The 19333-nt window shown below is 50.4% G+C and overlaps 1 protein-coding gene and 1 long non-coding RNA gene across 4 annotated transcripts in view; one reads left to right on the top strand and one right to left on the bottom strand.

The window, feature by feature from the left end:
* Window positions 1–756: 756 nt before the first annotated feature.
* CHRD (chordin) overlaps window positions 757–19333 on the bottom strand; it is a 64131-nt gene continuing 45554 nt past the window's right edge. For 2 of the 3 annotated variants that reach the window (XM_053304374.1, XM_053304376.1), the window contains 9 exons: window positions 18816–18929; window positions 12226–12432; window positions 11493–11586; window positions 9763–9819; window positions 8093–8196; window positions 5186–5288; window positions 4707–4861; window positions 3212–3305; window positions 757–1592 (listed from right to left, as the gene is read on the bottom strand). In XM_053304374.1, the coding sequence (XP_053160349.1) occupies window positions 1534–1592; window positions 3212–3305; window positions 4707–4861; window positions 5186–5288; window positions 8093–8196; window positions 9763–9819; window positions 11493–11586; window positions 12226–12432; window positions 18816–18929 (987 nt within the window). In that variant the 3' untranslated portion in view covers window positions 757–1533. The remainder of the gene's footprint in view (window positions 1593–3211; window positions 3306–4706; window positions 4862–5185; window positions 5289–8092; window positions 8197–9762; window positions 9820–11492; window positions 11587–12225; window positions 12433–18815; window positions 18930–19333) is intronic. The other variant, XM_053304375.1, reaches the window with a different exon arrangement.
* LOC128348753 (uncharacterized) lies at window positions 6339–11368 on the top strand. The gene is made up of 2 exons (XR_008318293.1): window positions 6339–6671; window positions 11148–11368. It is a non-coding gene; the product is annotated as an uncharacterized LOC128348753 (long non-coding RNA).

Here is a 19333-nt window from a genome sequence, read left to right as displayed (position 1 = left end):
GGTCCATCTAGCTCTACTCTGACTGGCAGCAGCTCCTCTCTAAGGATTCAGGCAGGTCTTTCCCAGCCCTACCTGGAGATGCCGGGACTTGAGCCTGGGACCTTCATCCTGCAAAGCAGATGCCACTAGGCTATGGCCCTGCTTCTAATCAGCTGTTCCATATTACATAGGAACATAGGAAGCTGCCACATACGGAGTCAGACCATTGAGCTATCTAGCTCAGTATTGTCTTCACAGACTGGCAGTGGCTTCTCCAAGGTTGCAGGCCGGAGTCTCTCTCATCCCTATCTTGGAGATGCTGCCAGGGAGGGAACTGGGAACCCAGATGCTCTTCCCAGAGTGGCTCCATCCCCTGAGGGGAAGATCTTACATTGCTCACACATCAAGTCTCCCATTCATATGCAACCAGGGCAGACCCTGCTTAGCTATGGGGACAAGTCATGCTTGCTACCACAAGAACAGCTCTCCTCTCTAAAGGAGAACATTGGGTGATGGTTTCTCGATTTCCCCCTCCCCCAAGATGGCTAGCTACAACTTTTACGGACTACTAAGCAGACCACCCTATGGACGCAGACAGGAGTTCTGCTCAGTCCCCAACATCTCTATGGTGCAAGCTCTATTTACATTAGCACTCTGAATGACGACTTTGGGCAATATAACTCTGCACATGCAATCAGGATCGCATTGGGGCTGGGAGCCGTGGGAGGAATGAACGGCGGATTATAGGAACCACAAGCCATTTGCCCCAGCTTCTTGTCTTTTTCTCCATTTTTCTTTTAATAAATACATACTCTCCGGTAGCAATCAAGGGGCAGGGGAAGCGGGGCTCTTACCCATGGGGAACATAAATCACACAACCAACCAAAGCAGGCTGTGCCCCCACAAACAAAATAAGAGATGCAGCCAAGAAGGAGAAATTGTACACTATTTACAGGCTAGTCGGGGGTGGGTGGGTGGGGACACTTCCCATGTGCTCCCCCCACCCCCACCCCCCCTTTTGGAATGGGTATCATGAAAGCCAAAAGGCACAACGGCGACACAGTTTTGCTTGGAGCCATCAGAGACACGTAGAAGTCGACGGGGGGCGGGGCGGGGGGGCGCTGCCTGTTGAATTCGTCATTGCACTGTTCAGGCGTCTTCCATTGCGATTGGCAGCGCCCAGGAACCCGCCCCTAGGAGAGGTTTATTCATTGCTCTGTTGGGCCACAGAGGCCGCGCTGGCAAATACAGCTGTGCCTGGTGTCCATACACAGTCCCTAAGTGGCCCCTGGGGTCCCGGACCTTCTCCTTCCATGGAGCCAGGTGCCAAAGGCAGAGGAGGGTCAGGCCAGTGGGCAGAGGAGGGCACCGCGCCGGGCACTCCACGGAATGGCTGCTTGTCCTGGGATGGAATCAGAGGGCACCTCTGGTCGTCTGAAGAAGCCACCAAAACCTGGGGAGGTTTAGGGAGACCTTGCAAAGCCTGGAGCTTCAGCAGTGACTTGGTGATGATGCCTTGGTGGGCTTCCGGGCTTCTGAGCTCCAGCTGGCCAGCTAGTGTTCCCAGGAGCCCCTGGCCTCGTCTCGAAGGTTCTCGCGAGTTTCTTTCGGGGCTGCAGAACAAAGGAAGGTGGATAGCAAAGGTCAAGGCTGTTGGAAGTTAAAGGACTTTGCGCTGTCTCTTTGCCTCCGACAGTGGAGGACAGACTAGTAAGTCAGAGGGCTAGAGAGTCAAGACATTGGTCATCCCTTCTCCACTGCTCTGATGCTATCCCTTTGAAATGTAGATTGCTACTCTTAGGGAATTCAACTTCCTTCCCTCTCTCTCTTCCTACCTGCCCGCCTACCTTGCAACATGGCAAGCCTCTCTCCGTGCACCATGTGTGCAGAGAGGATGCAGAATCCATCTGCATCCAGCTAGATAGATAGATTAGAGATCCTATCTCCTCACTTTCCTATCTAGAATGGAGTTCTCTAATAAATACCACTTCTATTGATTTGCAACTATGAACTGGCTCCAAGTTACTTTACTCTCCGCACACACGCATGCCTAACTAAATTTCCGCTGTGTTGTGCCTCTGTGCACTCTGCTATAATGAGAAAGGGATTCTCTCACCACAGAGAATTTCCAACAAAGGCAAGGGTGGGTGGGAGGGAGGCTGAGCTCAAAGACGCCCCTGTGTGCTCCTTGCAAGGCATCCTGAAGGGGATGTGAGAAGGCAGCCTCCATGGAAACTGACCAGGATGTGCGTGTGTGTGTGTGGTGGGGGGCACGCCACTCTGGCGGCATCCACGGCGCCTAACTGGAGTTGGGACTTGCTCTAGCTCAGCTCCCAGGGTGGCAGGCTCAGACAGGGACCTTTGGAACCACCAATCCGCCCAGTGGGAAGGGGACGTGAAGGCATCCGATCCAGGCCTCTGCTGTGAAGCCGGATGGTCCGCTGAGCAGTCCTTTTGGCCCATCCGCTTTGCTCCCGGATGCTCCCCTTTATTTCTGCCCCAGCTGACGTGGCTTTAGCAGTAGCCTGCCTACCACACAGATCCAACAAGTGAGGGGTGCGCCACTCCAATCAGATCTTAAAAAAAAAAAATTCGCTCATGAAATTTGCATCGCTGCACTGTAGCAGCAGGAGAGAGGGCATGCCCTCACCTCTTGCCTGTGGGCTTCCAGCGGCATCTGGTGGGCCACTGTGTGAAACAGGATGCTGGACTAGATGGGCCTTCTTGGGCCCGATCCAGCAGGGCTGTTCTTATGTTCTTAAAAGCATTTCTGCTCTGATTGAGTCTCAGTGGTTTCTTCTTTGCCTCCCCTGTTAAGCCCCTTTCCTCTCTGCACACCCCACCCCTACCAGAACTCTGCTCTCTGTAACCGGCTTGCTAGTCAAGTCATTTCCCTGCTGTGCCATTAGGTGGCTCTCTTAAAGGCATAAGACCCAGACTAATTAAAAAAGGTGGCATTCTTCCTAGTTTCAGATTGGCAATTGCAGTACTTACAAGTATGCGTGTGCACACACACACACACACACACACACACACACACACACACACACACACACCCCACTATCTCTCAAGCATCACTCCCAGGGAAATGTACTTGGGTGGGCCCTACGTGGATGCAGGTGGTGTGCCGATGCAGGGGTGTGTGTGTGTGTGCTCAGGGGTGTGCCAGGGGGAGGGGGTGTCCCAGGGCTCCCTGCCAGCCTTCCGCTCCTGTGTGCACTCACACACTTACCCTGGCATGTGGAGCAGCAGCTGTCCTCTTTCTTCCCCTCTCCGGAGCAAGAGGCAGGCGAGCATTCTTGGCGCTGGCAGTGCGTTTCCCCAGACTGAGAAGGGGACAAAGAAGAGATTACACAAGAGCTGAAACTTGGATGTGGCGGTGGAGTGTGTGTGTGTGTCAGTCTACAGAAAGGGCATAGCAACCCATCTCTGCAGGGCTAAAAACCCATGCCGTGCTCCATTCATCCTTCTACAAGGATCTGGCCCAAGGCATTTGGGTACCCCAAACACAAGGTGCTGGTGTTAATCTTCAAAACCCTCAATGGCCTGGGACCTGGATTCCTTACAGACCACTTCCCCAAATGACCCTGCCCCAAACCCGCCTCATTTGGACCGCTAACTTTTCAATACTTTCCCTCTGGGGAAGAATAGATCTCCCTTCTGCTGCGATTGTTTCAAAGGTTGTTTTATCCTTGTATTTAGTGCAACTCTTTGTTTTAAATTGCCTGCTGCTTTGGGAGGTGTTGGCCCCAAGAGCGGGATACAAATGTCCAGAATAACCTAACGCTGTCCATGGCTTTAGGAAAGTCATTGCACACAGATTGTCAGCCATTGCACTGAATTCCTGGAAACAAACCTTTATGTGGCTCCACTCTATGGAGTTTCGCCTCCTGTGGTTCTCGGATGCAACCGTTTTAGGAGCACCAGGCTCTGGGGACTGCCTCCACAGCAGTGTTCCTTCTAACAGGGATTCCCAGATGTTGTGGACTACAGCTCCCAGAGTCCCCAAGCAAAAGCCATTGCAGGTGGGGATTCTGGGAGTTGTAGTCAACAACGTCTGGCACTCCCTGTTGGAGGGAACATTGTTCCAGACCCCTAAGAGCAACTGGCCTGGCTGCTCAACCTTCTGTTCGAGGCCGCCAAGGCCACCAGATGCAGCATATGACCCATGGGGGGTGTCCGGGGTGTTTCTTTGACACTGCAAGCAATGGCGCACCCACCCTGAATCACGGCATGCCCTCCTCCGAATCAAAACAGCCAGGCTTCCAAGCAACGTCCTTCAAATTTTATTAATTTAGTTCCGAACGTTAAAATTTCTAGTAAGCCATTATTGAGTTCCCTTAAATGAGGCTGAAAGGTGGGGTTATACGCATTTTAAATAATAAATCAACCAACCAACCAACCAACCACAACCCTGATCTAAGAAGCAGGACGTGTTCTTTTAATTTAATTTTTTAAAATTTTTAACATTTATATCCCGCTCTTCCTCCAAGGAGCCCAGAGCAGTGTACTACATACTTAAGTTTCTCCTCACAACAACCCTGTGGAGTAGGCTAGGCTGAGAGAGAAGTGACTGGCCCAGAGTCACCCAGCTAGTTTCATGGCTGAACGGGGATTTGAACTCAGGTCTCCCCGGTCCTAGTCCTCCAGCACTCTAACCACTACACCACGCTGGCTCTCCACGTTGCTGCTCCTCCCCACGCCACCGCTGGCTCTTGCTCACTTACCACACACCAGCAGGTGATGCACTTCATCTCCCCAAACGGGGGCACCGTGGGGTGCCAGCTCTCATTGTGCATGTACCACTGCCGTCCAAATTTGCAGGCCCTGGGGCCGTCTGCCTGCATCATGTCTGAAAGTGCAGAGGGGCTCCTCTCCGGTGCTGTAGAAAGAAGGGAGAATACAGAGTTTTGCCACTAACTCCTTAAGCAGCAACGTCCCTGGGAAGGACAGTAGCTCACTGGAAGAGCATCTGCTTTGGGTGCAGAAGGTCCCGGGTTCAGTCCCTGGCAGCATCTCCTGGTAGGGCTGGGAGAGAACCTGACTGAAATCGTGGAGAGCTGCTGCCAGTCAGAGTAGACCATACTGGCCTAGATGGACCAAGGGTCTGACTCAGTAGGCGGCAGCTTCCTCTCAACCTCTCTCCTGCTGCACCTGAGTTGTGGCAGCAAACGGATTGGCTGCAGAGAGTGCAGCTCTGGCTCACCTGGGCATTGCTTGCAGCAGTCCGAGGGGCTGGCCCGGATGGGGTTACTGCAGGTCAGGCGGGGGCATTGCACCTTCTCACAGTGCACTTCCCCTGTGGTGCCCTGCGGGGAGAAAGGAAGTGGGTGCACGGAGCACACTGTGAGGCTTGGCGGAGAAGAGGCTGGACTTACCTGGCTGGACTGTCACCCGAAACCGGGCCAGCACAACATAAGGCCCGGGGCCCAGATTCAGCCCACAAGGGCTATTTTACCGGCCCCCAGGTATCCTGCAGCAATGCAGGATCTGGAAACTGCCTTATAGCGCCATATTATGCATGTTTTCTCATAAATATGTTCCATGGTGTTCCTATGCAGGCCAAGCATTGCAGCCTGAAAGCAATGACAATTTATTTATCTTTTATTTATTTTATTTATTTTTGCATTTATATACCGCCTTTCGTTAAAAGACAACCCCAAGGCGGTTTCTCCAATTTAGGAAGAGGAGAGGACTTGGCATCTATTTGGGGCTGACATGCACTCCAGGGACCCCACTGATTGAGGAGGGGCAGGACCTATTTTCTGGCCCCCATCCTTGGTTGAAACTATGGGTCCATTGACAGGGGGAATAGATCCACAGGTAACTAATAATAATTTTAATGTAATGTGCTAAAATTGACTTTGGCCCCTGCATGCCAAGTTGTGGATGGTTCCAGCCCACTAGGGCATTTGAGTTGTGCAGCCCTGCCCTAGACAAACACACTCGGGCCTACTCATGTGCATACACATGCATCTCAGGGCGGACCCACCATTGCGCGGCGGGGTGGTGGTGGTGGGTGATTTCAAAGAAACTTGGCCACTATGCCTGGGGGCTGTGCCTGGTGCCCCAGCCATGCCCCCTGCATCTGACCTTAGATGCGAAGGGGGCATGGTTGGGCTTACAAACGGGGCTGTGCACCATTTGTGAGTCAACAACATCCAGTGCCACGTTTGCAGCAGTGGCAGGGAGCTTGCAAAGGCAGGGAGAGGGGTTGCTGGCCAGGCTGGGAACCCAGGGCTGGCTGAAGTTGCTCAAAAACAGAGCTGCAAGGCTCAGGCGTGCGGACCCATTTGCAAACCTGACCCCGCCCCCTTGGTGCCTGATGTCAGATGCAGGGGTGTGGCTAGGCGGCCAGGGACCATCGGTGGCATCGCTATGCCCCTGGTGCGCGCGCGCGCACACACACACACACACACACACACACACAGTCTTCTGGCATCTCAGACCACCTCCTTCATGTCACTGCAAACCACCACAAAACCCACCCACCTGGTCTCCCTGCACCCCCAAAAGAGACATGGGTGAGCTTCACTTGCTCTTTGTTTGGGCACCTGAAATGCTATTGCTAACTCCCCACCAGGCTGTGATGTTATGTAGAAGACTGCTCCACACAATCTTTCATAGGAGAGGCAGAGTTCATGAGCTGTGCGTGCTCCGGTTTCCATGATCGTGTCCGAGTCGACCACAAGGTACGGGGCAGGGGGAAGACGTGATCTTCCGCAAAACCCGCACTGGGTCGAGGGCTTTCCCCTCCCACCTCACTGAACAGCTGGGGAAAGCGGCTGGGTCGGACGGAGGCCTCCTTCCCCGCCTCCTAGCTGGCTCTGGATGAGCACACGGCCACAACACGGGAGCTCAAACAGCTCCCGGGCTGGAATCGGGTGCTTGTCCTACCCTACTGAGGATTGTGTGGACCAGCCCAGAGCGCTCCTCCTGCTTCACCCCAGTTTAGGTGTACGTTTAAGCCAGGCCTGCTCAACTTAGGCCCCCCAGCTGTTTTTGGACTACAACTCCCATAATTTTCAGCCACAGCAGCCAATAGCCAGGAATTATGGGAATTGTAGGCCAACATCTTCAGGAGGGCCGAAGTTGAGCAGGCCTGGTTTAAGCAGACCGCTCCACGGAGGACACCAGCTATGTCGCCGTTTGATTCTGGGGGAGAAGAGGGATGGAAGCATTCTGTTGCTCAGCGGCAAACGGAGTGAGGCAAGCCACAATCGAGCTCTTAAAACATGTCTAGGGCAGCGGCAACGCTTCAGGCTAGAGGTTGGCAGCTCACACGACCGAATGCTCCTCCCAGCAAGCAACCTCCTTTCACACAGAAATCTAGCACGTCACCAAGAATGTGGCACCAGAACCCTTCTTCTTGACGCCTAGTTTTCTACGGGCAAGGGCTCCCCGCTCCCCACACAGAACAGTGGTTCCCAACCCGGGGGCCTCCTGATGTTGCTGAACTACAACTCCCATCACCCCCAGCCACAATAAATTATAGCTGGGGTGGGATGGGAATTGTAGTTTTAATCAATTAATTTTTATTTATTTAATTGCATTTATATCCTGCTCTTTCTCCGAGGAGCTCAGAGTGGTGTCCATGCTTATTTTTATCCTCACAACAACCCTGTGAGGTGGGCTAGGCTGAGAGAGAGACATGACTGGCCCAGAGTCACCCAGTGGATTTCATGGCTGAATGGGGATTTGAACTCGGGTCTTCCCGGTCCTAGTTCAGCAACATCTGGAAGCTCCCAGGTTGGGAAGCACTGCCACAGAGGAACATCCAGAAAGGCGAGCCCTTACCTGGACTCCAAAGAGGGGCGGCCCAGTCACAGGCGTAACCCCACAACCCCCAGTGCGAACTCTGAGGGGCAGTAGAGAGCAGGGGCTAAGAGCAGGGAGGTGGGCCATGAACTCTGGCATTCTCGGTGTGGTCTAAATCAGGGCTTCTCAACATGTGGGTTGAGAAGCTGTAATTGGACTTCAGCTCCCATAATTCCCAACCAAAGGCCACTGGGTCTGGGGATTATGGGAGTTGAAGTCCAATAGCATCTGGGGACCCACACGTTGAGAAACCCTGGTCTAAATCTCCCCTCCGAGGGCTGCTTGACAAGCTCACCTTGCAGGTGCAGATGGCACATTTGATGAGGCCGAAGGGGGGAACCACAGGGTGCCAGTGTGTGCCTGCGCCTCGCCAGGTCTTGTCACCGTCGAAGTAACAACCTGAGACACGGGACGGAAAGACAGAGACACTCTCCTGAGCTTTGAAGGTGGCTTGGTTCTCATTCCAGGAGCTGAGGGGGACCCCTTGGCACATTGCCCTTCGGAAAGGGTAGCCCAGGAGGGTGTCAACGTCTGAAGCAGGATTTTTTTTAAAAAATGTGGAAGCTACAAGCAGCTGGTTGGGTGCTTCCAAGGGTGTTCTTCTTGTGCTGAGGTTCCCAACCTTGGGTGCCCAGATGTTGTTGGACTACAACTCCTACTTATGGGAGGAGAGCTGGTCTTGTGGTAGCAAGCCTGAATTGTCCCCTTTGCTAAGCAGGGCCCACCCTGGTGTGCATTTGAATGGGAGACTACATGTGTGAGCACTGGAAGAGACTTCCCCCTTAGGGATGTAGACCAAAGCTGCTCAACTTTGGCCCTCTTGTAGATGTTGGCCTTCAACTCCCATAATCCCTGACTATTGGCCACTGTGGCTGGGGATTATTATTACTGTTGTGGTTATTTATAAATTTATTTAATTTATATACTGCCTGACTCCAAAGGCTCTTGGTTTTGCACAAAAATAAACACAAGAAAAACAAAAACAAACAATCGGTTAAAAACAGCAATTAAAAAATTTAAAACATTCAGAGATTACTAAAAGCCCGGCTGGAAAAAAATGTGTCTTGAGAGCTCTTTTGAAGGCTGGCAAAGATGTTAAACCAGGAATGTTTAGAGGGAGTGCATTCCACAGCCTAGGAACAACTACCAAGAAGGCCCACTCCTGAGTCACTACCAGATGAGCCAGTGGCATAGGGAGATCCTCTCTTGCTGAGAGAGGGATTTGTATTACGGGAGTTGTAGTCCAAAAACATGGCATGCCACCTAGTGGCGCAGAGGGGAAGTAACTTGCCTAGGGAGCAACAGGTTGCTGGTTCGAATCCCCGCTGGTATGTTTCCCAGACGATGGGAAACACCTATATTGGGCAGCAGGGATATAGGAAGATGCTGAAAGGCATCATATCATACTGCGTGGGAGGAGGCAATGGTCAACCCCTCCTGTATTCTACCAAAGACAACCACAGGGCTCTGGGCGCCAGGAGTCAACACCGACTCAACGGCACAACTTTACTTTGATTTAGTCCAAAAACAGCTGGGGGGCAAAGTTGAGCAGGCCTGTTATAGACAATACGGAGCTAGATGGACCAATGGTCTGCCTTGGTAGAAGACAGCTTCCTATGTCATTCATTCATTCATTCATTCGATTTTTATACCGCCCTTCCAAAACTGGCTCAGGGCAGTTTACAAATAATAGAAAGTCAGTTAAAATCAATCAACAATTAAAAATATAAAATACCATGAAACAAACAACAAAACAGTGTAAAACCCTGGATGGATGTTCTGATCCATTCTTCAGCCACTGGCTGGAGATCCCATCACTAGAGCACAAGCAAGATCTCATTCACCGTTCTGATGCTCAGTGGCATGTTGCAGAGACTTTGCAAGCAGGCTCAGCCAGAGAGACCTTGGCACCGCACTGCCTCCCCCTTTGTTTGTCCATGGACCAGCCATCGCAGCCCCACTTACCTTCACTGCTGTCTCGGGCCCTCTCAGCTCTCTGGCCTTCTAGGATTTGCTTCTTCTCTGTTCAAGAAGAGATGAGGAGGGGCATAATTTAGTTCTCACCAATAATATGAGAAGCGATTAGGGACAGACAAAAGCCCTATTCAGACATTACGCTGTATACAGGTGTCTGTACATGTTTTTGTGTGAATGACAGTATGTGGGTTTTTTTAAAAGTGAACCTGGGTACAGGTCCCTGAAATGCAGGCTGCAGTGCAGACAGGAAGTGTACTGCTACACCTGTGTCCAACATATGTGAATAATTGCACCTGGTGTATAGATCTGTACCTAGTATACTACAGGGGTTGGATATAACGAGTGAATGGGGCTGAAAGAAGCTACTTATGTGAGCAAGGGAATTCACTGCCACAACATGTGGCGATGGTCACTAGCTTGGATGGCTTTAAAAGGGCTTGGACAAATCCATGGAGGATAAATCCATCCGTGGCTGCTGGTCTTGATGGACATAGGCCACCTGCAGGTTCAGAGGCTGCAGACTGCTGAACACCAAAGGAGCAACAGCAGGGGAAGGTTACGGCCTCCAGGCTTTGCTTGCGAGGTTCCTAGAGGCATCTGGTTGGTCCTTGGAAGCAGGATGCTAGACTAGACAGACCCTGTGTCTGATCCAGTAGGGGTCTGGTCCTTAATATCCTTAATATGTCTATACAAAGATGGACCACATATGGATCACATATGGAAACAACAATTGCCACTTTGGCTGGGATTGCAAGTCCCTAGAAGTGTGTACACACACATACACACACACACACACACACACACACACACACACACACACACACACCCTTCCTCTCACTTCACAGACACTGGCTGACTTCCAGACTAATCTACTGAATGCTATTAATCTACTAAATGCTATTCACCCTTAGCACAGTACCTCCAGTGACTGTTGCTGGTGTCTATCTTTTAGACTGTGAGCCCTTTAGAGACAGGGAGCCATCTTATTTATTTATTATTTCTCTATGTCAACCACCCTGAGCCATTTTTGGAAGGGTGGCATAGAAATTGAATTATTATTATCATCATCATCATCATCATCATCATCATCATCATCACTGCCCAGAGAGTAGTCTAAATGATTGATTTCAACAATACTACTCAGGAGTAACTTAATCTGGATTCCAGCCACTGTTGGGGAACAACCTTTTTGGTTGCTTCCCCACCTCATTCCCCGCTCTCCATCACATGGAAGGTCCAAAAGCATCTTCTGCCCAACACAATCCGAATTATGTGTCTTTATCTGTATAGAGATTAATATATAAAGCTTTCTGCTCTAAGGCACAGAAAGTGTGGGTCCTTTTCAAACAATAACTCTGTTCTTTCTGTTCCAGAAAGAAGAAAGAAATCTAGAGGTCTGACGATGCTTCACCCTCCTCCCCAAAGCAACTTCCAAATCCTTTTGCACATTTCCACCATAACATGTGGCAAACTCCTGTCCTCCCCTTCTGCAACCCTTCCCTTAAGTCTGGCCTCTGATTGCACAGCAGTAACAATTAAATGGAAGGCACAAGAAGCAACGGACTAAGATGGAGATTAAACAATCCGATATGAACCTGGTGCATGTTTATTTTTTATTGGCAAAACAAAATTCATGCCAGTGTTAATAACCTACATGCTTTTCAGTAGTTATAAACTAGTGATAGGTGTGCCCTCCAAACACCGCCCCCCCATGTTACCTTCACACACGGGACAACACCTGTCTTCCAGGTGTACCAGCTGGGAGCAGTTCAGGGGCTGACAGAGGACAGGATCACAGATGACCGTGCGCTTCTGTGGAGCAGAATGGGGGCGGGGAAAGGCAGCAAGAGGAGAATTAATTCTCAGAAAATGAAAGCATAAAGCCTTCATTGGCTTAATGTTCCAGGTTCAGGCCCTGGCATTTCCACTGAAAAGGATCTCAGGGCCACACGATTTTATTTATTATTTATTTATTTAATGCATTTATATACCGCCCGAAACCAAAGTCTCGGGGTGGTTCACAACTATAAAAACTCAATACAAATAAATAAAACATTAAAATCAATGAAGGCACCAAAAAGCTGCTTGAAACAAAATCAATTCACAATATTTAAAATTACAAAAGTTAAAAGGCCTGGTTAAAGAGACGAGCGTCTTCAGAGATCGACACTAAAGGTAACTTTAAAGTCATCATGGTTTGGCCCTCTGAGTTTTTGCAAAAAAAGCAGCCATGTGGGGCTACAATCCCAATCTGGACTGTGGTGTGAGTAGGGGATATAAATCCCACTCCCCCACAGCGTGGGAGATTTTTGAGCCTACTGTGGTCCCAAGTCCCGATCAGGTCCCTCCACAGGTGCCTAAAAAGCCCAACCTTGCAGGGCCAAATGGTGCACGGAGCGACTTGTCTGGCCTGCGCTTCCGGCAACATCCCCCTGCCTTCTTTCCACCCACCTGGCAGCTGCAGACGGAACACTTCCTGTCGTAGTCTGGGGCCCAGCGGGAGCCGTGAGGGCGGTGCTGTCCTTCGAAAAAGCAGGAGTGGGGGTCTTTCTTCAGCTCTTCAGGGTCATTTGGGCTGGGCTCCCCTGGGAGCTCCTCCTCCAGATACTTGGGGGCCATGCGGATGCCCCCGGCCTCACAGTGGTTGGGAATGTGCACCTAAAGGAACACAGGGCGCGAGAAGTGATGTGTGGCGGGATGGGGTGGCATTTGCCAGTTGGGAGCAGAAGAACCAAAAACACGTGCCGGAGATCTGCTGGCCTTGTGGCAGAAGGTAAAGTGTGCTATGAGTCGGTGTCGACTCCTGGCGCCCACAGAGCCCTGTGGTTGTCTTTGGTAGAATACAGGAGGGGTTGACCATTGCCTCCTCCCGCACAGCATGAGATGATGCCTTTCAGCATCTTCCTTTGCCGCTGCTGCACAGTATAGGTACCAGCATGGATTTAAACCGGCAACCTCTGGCTTGTTAAGTCATTTTCCCGCTGCGCCATTAGGTGGCTACGGTCTTATGCTAGCAAGCATGAACTGCCTCCTTTGCTAAGCAGGGTTTGCCCTGATTTGCATTTGAATACAAGACCACATGCCTGAGCACTGTAAGACACTCCCCTTCAGGGATGGAGCCACTCTGGGAAAAGCAGAAGGTTCCAAGTCCCCTCCCTGGCAGCATCTCCAAGATAGGGCTGAGAGAGATTCCTGCCTGCAACCTTGGAGAAGCTGCTGCCAGTCTGTGAAGATGATACTGAGCTAGATAGACCAAGGGTCTGGCTCAGTATACGGCAGCTTGCTATGTTCCTAATGGGCCAGTCAGAATGCAAGTGGGGTATAAAAATGCAGGCGGGAGGGAAGGAAGGAAGGAGCGGAACATGGGGCTGTCTCAAAGCACAGATCCAAATGGGCCAAAAAATGGCACCCCGTCTTGCTCCACTTCCCCCAGCTGGGTCCTCCCAGCAGCTTTTCTCTCTTTCCCTCAGCCCAGACCACTTTTGTCTTGAAGAAGCAGATACTATTGATTGATTGATTGATTGATTGGTGGTTTCTTTCTTTGTTTTTCTTTTTAATGCCGTCCACTATGGTGCTCAAGGCAGCAGCTATGGCTCTCTTTTGCCTTTGCCCCCCCCCCCGCCTCCCCCCCCCGCCGCAATCTTACTCTCACAACAACACGGTGAGGCAGGTTATGGCTTAGGCTAATGGCCAAGGGCGGGTCACCCAGCTGAGCATTATGGCCGAGGGCCACACCAGATATGATCTGGGAAGCCTGCAACTGGAAAACCTGACACTGTTTCTGTTTTCCATAAGACACACAGGAGTATGTACGTGGCTTGGTGATTTGGACTGGGGCCACAGCATGGAGGGTGCGGTTGTGTGTCTAACCCTTTCCCCCACACTTTGGTCCTGCCTGAAGCTGTTATTAGCCACAGATGAGGAAACTCCTCTCCACATCTAAGAGCAGTTTCTGGGAGGGAGAATTTAAGTTGGGTAATTGGTAGGCAAGGTGGGGGAAAGTTGAGCCCCTCCACCGCTCTGCTGCCCTGATCTAAATCACCCCCTGCCCTAGGTTGAAAAGAAAAAGACAGTGGGGGTTTTACAGAGCTCTCACACCACATCAAATCTGGCCCTCGGTGAGGATTTGAACTCGGGTCTCCACAGTCCAAATCCAACTCTCAAACCAGATCAAACTGTAGGCCTGAAAGTCACACTGAAGGAGTCATGTGGCAGTCACTCCCCAGTGGCTCCATCCCACGTTGTTGCACTAAAGTAAGCATGCAGAAGCAAAGAACACAGAATCCTGTTCCAAGTGGAGCTGAGGCTTCTGCCAAGGCAGGGATCCAGGAGGGAAACAGAGAGAGTGTCAAAAGGAAAATGGGGTCAGGACCATGGACAGCTCTGAGCAGGCGATCAAGAGAGCTGGGTACAACAGGCATGAGATGGATGTTGCTCCAGCAGATGCTTGGAGCTGACTGTTGGTTTTACTGCTGCTGTCCAGGCAGAGTGGACTGACCCCTTCCCTTCCCTGGAAAAGGTTCTGTTATTAAAAGCAGCCTTGGCTGATTTCTAAGCTCTGCCTCTGACCATGCTGGAGGACCTCTGCTTGGGCTGGCAAATTCTCAAGGGACTGCTATGGGTCGGAGGATGAAGGCAGCGTCGTGTCTTCGAGTCGTGTTGGGGCTACTGGCTCCAGTTCCCCCAGTTCTCCTCCTACAGAAGACTCTGGAGGCATGAAGTCTACCAGGATCTGGGATGTAGGGTATTCCCATCCTGTCTCATCCCCGGAACTGCCCAATTCATCTTTCAAGGGAGGGGTGGATGTGTCCTGAATCTGGGTCATGGCACACAGAAGGGAAGGGATCACGCGGTAAGAGCCTTGCTTTTATCTAACACACAAATATCGGGAGCATGCACAGTTCCCAAATTAGGGTGTGGGGGGGGGTTCTCTTACCCTAGTTCTTCCGATCATAGGGACAACCCTGTTTGGGCCAGATGTACAAGCTTCCCTGCGGGATTAAACTAAAGGGAAACTTATTCCAGTTAGCAGCAGTCAAAGGGGCCATGCACAGAGCTGATTGGCTAGACCCTGTGATGTCCAAGGCCAAGTTAACCCTCTCTCTCTGAAGCAGTTGGTCAATATTTAAAGCATGGGCAGTCTGTTCAGTTCAAGGACAATTTTACCCAGAGCATTAAAAATATAAAATTAAAAAAGACAGACAACTGGTCTGAAGCATGAGCCAAGGCAAGACAGATGACTGAATAAAATGTTCAGTTCGCTAATTAGTATGTCTGCCATTCACACTGCGAAGGCAGGAAGGAAGTCAGGTTCACTCCATGGGAGAAAATGCACCCTGAACTCCTGGTTGCAAGAACACCTCCATGCACCCTTAAGGTCCTTTTGGAGTGCCTCTGCATTGCAACCTTTGCTTTTGCCCCTGAAGAGGCCCTTCGTCCAAGGCCAGCCCACCTGCCTCGTATCCATGGGCACCATGTGTCTTGCAAACCCTCCCAGGACAGGTGGCACTGAGTTCCTTTCCACCTGAGAGCAAGCACCGACGTGCCTCAGGAGCAGCCGGAGGGAGACGTGCAGGCGATGGACGAATGCCAAGGCAGCTGGAGGCCTCCCACCCAGATACAGCTTCTGGGAAATCACTGGTGATGTTGGCTCGAGCCCAGACGAGCCACAAGGCAGATAAGAGTCTCTCTCTGCAAACAACCCCGCTAGAAATGTTGCCGTCAGAGAAGCTAGCACTGAGAAATGCCTGGCAGGGGGCTGCAGCTCTCACTGGGCCAAGACATACTTTGCAGCTTGGAGGACAAAGAGTTGGGCTGCCCCAGAGGTATAGCTGGTTTGAGCACAATGGAAATGTCAGACATACTCCCCAGCAAATCCAACACTGATTAAATTGCCCAGCTTGCCTTGGCTCATCTTAGCCTGAAGATCGCAGGTATGCAGCAAATGTAAACTAGGTTGAGTCGAACTGTTTACATGATCATCCATGACTTTAGGTTGAATAGCTGTTCTTTAGGATGGATCGGGCCTGAGGCCTATCTGGTCCAGCATCCTATTTCCGCGGTCGCCCATCAGACGCCTCTGGGAAGCCCACAGGCAAGAGATGAAGGCACGCCCCCTCTCCTGCTATAAAGGAGGTGAATGGTGATCGGGACCCATATCTCTGTCTGACTCCATCCTCTCCTTGGGGTTGACACCAAGCCTGACGTCCTTATGGCACTAGGTGAAAACGTTTTTATTTTCCCAGGCCTTTTTAATGCTGAGTTTTTATACAGTGTTTTAAAAATAAGAGACTGGGAAAACATTGTTCTTTTCCCTGCTACTGCTTTATGCCTATTATCAATCTTGTGAGACACCCGGAGAAGTTTTTACCAGAGGACTGGGAAAGAAATTCCATAAGTAAATGGCCAAAAAAACCCATTTTCTCCATCAGGTACAGCATCCAGCTAGTGGGGTGCATGGAAAACCCATGCTTTTCCTGGATCACTAATTGTTTCAGTGAATGCAGCTTTCCCCATCATTTCATCTCCATGCCAAGAAAATTTGCACTGAAAGCCTGTCTATTGTGCTGATGTTAAAAGCAGCAAGTTCCTCTCCAGAAGAAGAAGAAAGAAAAAAAGGGAAGGGGAGAGCAAAGCTATAGCTAGAGGCTGCTAAGAATGCAAAATCCTTAGGTTAAATGTAGAATTTAAGATACTGGCAAGCAGCAGTATCTGGCAACTAGCCAAGCTTTGACCCCCCACCCCCACCCCAGTGCAGGAACATGTGATAATTTGGGAAGCTCCCCCTCTCTCGCTGATCTCAGTCACTGTCAATTTAGAAGGCCTTTTACAGCCCTGAGTTTTGAAACCTGCCCAAAATGCCCTTGGGAGGAGATATTGAACAATCCATCACAGTGAGAACTACCATTCACTCTCAGCTTTACCTCTGTGGGTCACATCAAGCAGAAGACTTTTTACATTATTTATGGCATTCCAGTTTAAATGCCAAGATAAGAAAAAAATCTGATGGTGCCAATTTTTAAAATTGGATCAGTCAACTCTGCCGCACCCAGCCCCTACAACTTTTCAAAAATGAGATTATCTGCTCCCCGACATGTGTGAAAAGCCTAGACACCTCGAAAAATGATTCAGAAAAGCAACCACTACTCTATGTTGGCAGCTAGAGATGTCACCAGATTTGGCCCACAGGGAAATTAAAGGTCAATTTGGAGGCTCCTGTTCAGGCAAAACAAATTTCATTTTTTGAAACAAAAAAGAGTTTTGATAAAACTCAAGAAATGTCTCAGAGGGGTTTTGCAGTGCTTTAGGCTGCCAACGAACTTCATCTGCAACAACGTTTAAGACTAATTTGGAAGTATTTGCAAAGGCAAAATCTATCCCAGGCTGAGCCAGGGTCTCCACGAGCAAGAGTTGTGGAGACAGCTCTGGGGGCCAGAGCAAATCAGAGCAACAGGGCTGGGTAATGCAACACAGGAGAATGTTGATCTAGCAAAAGGAAATGCAGGCATTTCTATGAGGAGGAGGCTGGGGCGTGCCAGTCTCTCAATCATGGAAATGCCCACATTCACGGATATGGTGTTAATCTCATCTTCCGTGGCCGGAGCCTGAGAGCAGGTGAGTGATGGGGCTGGGTCAAGACTTCTGGACCTTGCCCAGCAAGGGGAGTGGGTAGTGAAGGATTTGACCCAGACGTTGCTTTCCAGCACAAAGCATGGCCTGGAGCCATTTGAATCCCTCTGTTGCTGGCAGCTTTTCAAAAGATGTTGTACTCCTATGGCAGAGTGTACGGAATGCTTTTTCTGCCAGTTGTGAGACCTAAATTTCTGATTTTCGCTGGCAACCACAGCGCGTATCCCAAATTCGGTCAATGTCAATATTCACATGCAAATACTGACGATTCCAGGAGAAGGTCTAGCCACTGCTAACTATGCCAAGGGGCACCTTTTAAAGTGGTGGCTCTCTTATCTTGAGCATTTCAGTTCAGCATAGCATCCTTCCCAGTGGCCGGTTCCTCCTTTTTCTTCTTTTTAGAGTGTGAGCTTCTTTGGGACAGAGGACCATTTTCTCATTCTTTGTTGTGTAAACCGTTTTGAATTTTTCTCAGTTGAAAAGCAGTATATGATAACTGCTTTTCTACCCCAAAAATAATAATTTTGTGGAGGCACAAAAGTCAATATACATCTCCATGCTTGGCAGACACAATGCAGGTGCATGCTGTCAATCAAACATAGGTGCTTTGCAATATTCACTGGAGCACCTCCAAGTTCTGTCATCTGGAAGATATATCTTAGATTGTCAGCTGCTACAAATGCATGTTGACAGTCACTGCGTGTGTCACACACATTATTTACATAAAATCTTTATGCGGGATTGCCAACGGCCTATGGTTAGAGCAAACCACATGAATTGTCAGCAGCAATGAGCCTACGTTAGCATGTGAGGAAAAACCAGCCCCCGATGCTCTGCTGCCATTTATATAGTGCCTATATAGCTTGCTTCACACAAACCAACTCTGCCTTATTTGCAAAAAGCCTGCAAGGTGGGCCCGTATTATTATCTCATATTGCAGCCTGGAAGGGGGCGGGTTCCCTCTAAAGTGTGCGCATGTGCACGCACTCACAAGTTTTTGGATGTCCGCTCAGTTCGTTTTAGATCCCGCTCAGGTTGAATCAGGAAAGCCCCATTCTAAATGCACATGTGCACCCACTGCCTTCATACGGCCACCCAGAACAAAACTCATCCCACACACACGAAAAGAATGAGAAAGAACACTGCTCAGGTCGGCCTTGAAGGGATGTCCTTCAACCCTCCCTCGCTAATTGACAATGGTTCAGAGGCTGTTCATGACTGCCGCTCAACAGGGAGGAGAAAGCACTCTTCACATGCTCAAAGGCCTGCGTGAGCCCAGGTATTATGATCCTGAACACCGTGGAAGAGCCTGTGCCCTATGGCTTAGGCAACTTCAGCACCATATCAGAGGTTTCCCTTCATTGTTGCTCCAAGAATGAGGAAGACCCTGTTGATATAGGAGCAGCACCTACCTTTCCTCGCAACTCCCCTCGAGGGTTGGCTTTAGTGCTGACTTGCAAAAAGGCTGTTCCCTGAGCCAGGTGGTAGAGCATGTCCCTGTCCAGGTCCTTCACGACTCCTTGGGCCTGCGAGGCACAGGAAAAGGCATCAGACAGGCCAGGCATCCACAGGCCTAAAATCCAAATCCATTCACAGGACCATTCTCCCTCCCTCCCTCTCCCCAAATGTGTGCTCACAAGTAAACCAGGCAGGACCAGCTTTATTGACGTGCAATTTCTGTGACTGAACAGGGCGTCACACTTCAGGGGTGCTGTGTTGGGGTGCCAGGTTGCTTGGAGATGCTGTACAGGGGTTCATCCACTTGGGGCTAAAATCAATAATGCTGGTATATTTCACAGTGTGTGTTTGTGCGGGGGGCAATTTCAGCTTTCACAGAGGTACTGGTTAGTCTAGAGCTGGAGTTCCCAGCCGTGGGTCCCCAGACGTGTTTGGACTATAATTCCCATCATCCACATCCACAATGGCTGGA

The sequence above is a fragment of the Hemicordylus capensis genome, chromosome 3 (genome assembly GCF_027244095.1).
Source record: "Hemicordylus capensis ecotype Gifberg chromosome 3, rHemCap1.1.pri, whole genome shotgun sequence".
NCBI lineage: Eukaryota > Metazoa > Chordata > Lepidosauria > Squamata > Cordylidae > Hemicordylus > Hemicordylus capensis.
This window is presented reverse-complemented; position numbering and strand designations above follow the sequence as displayed.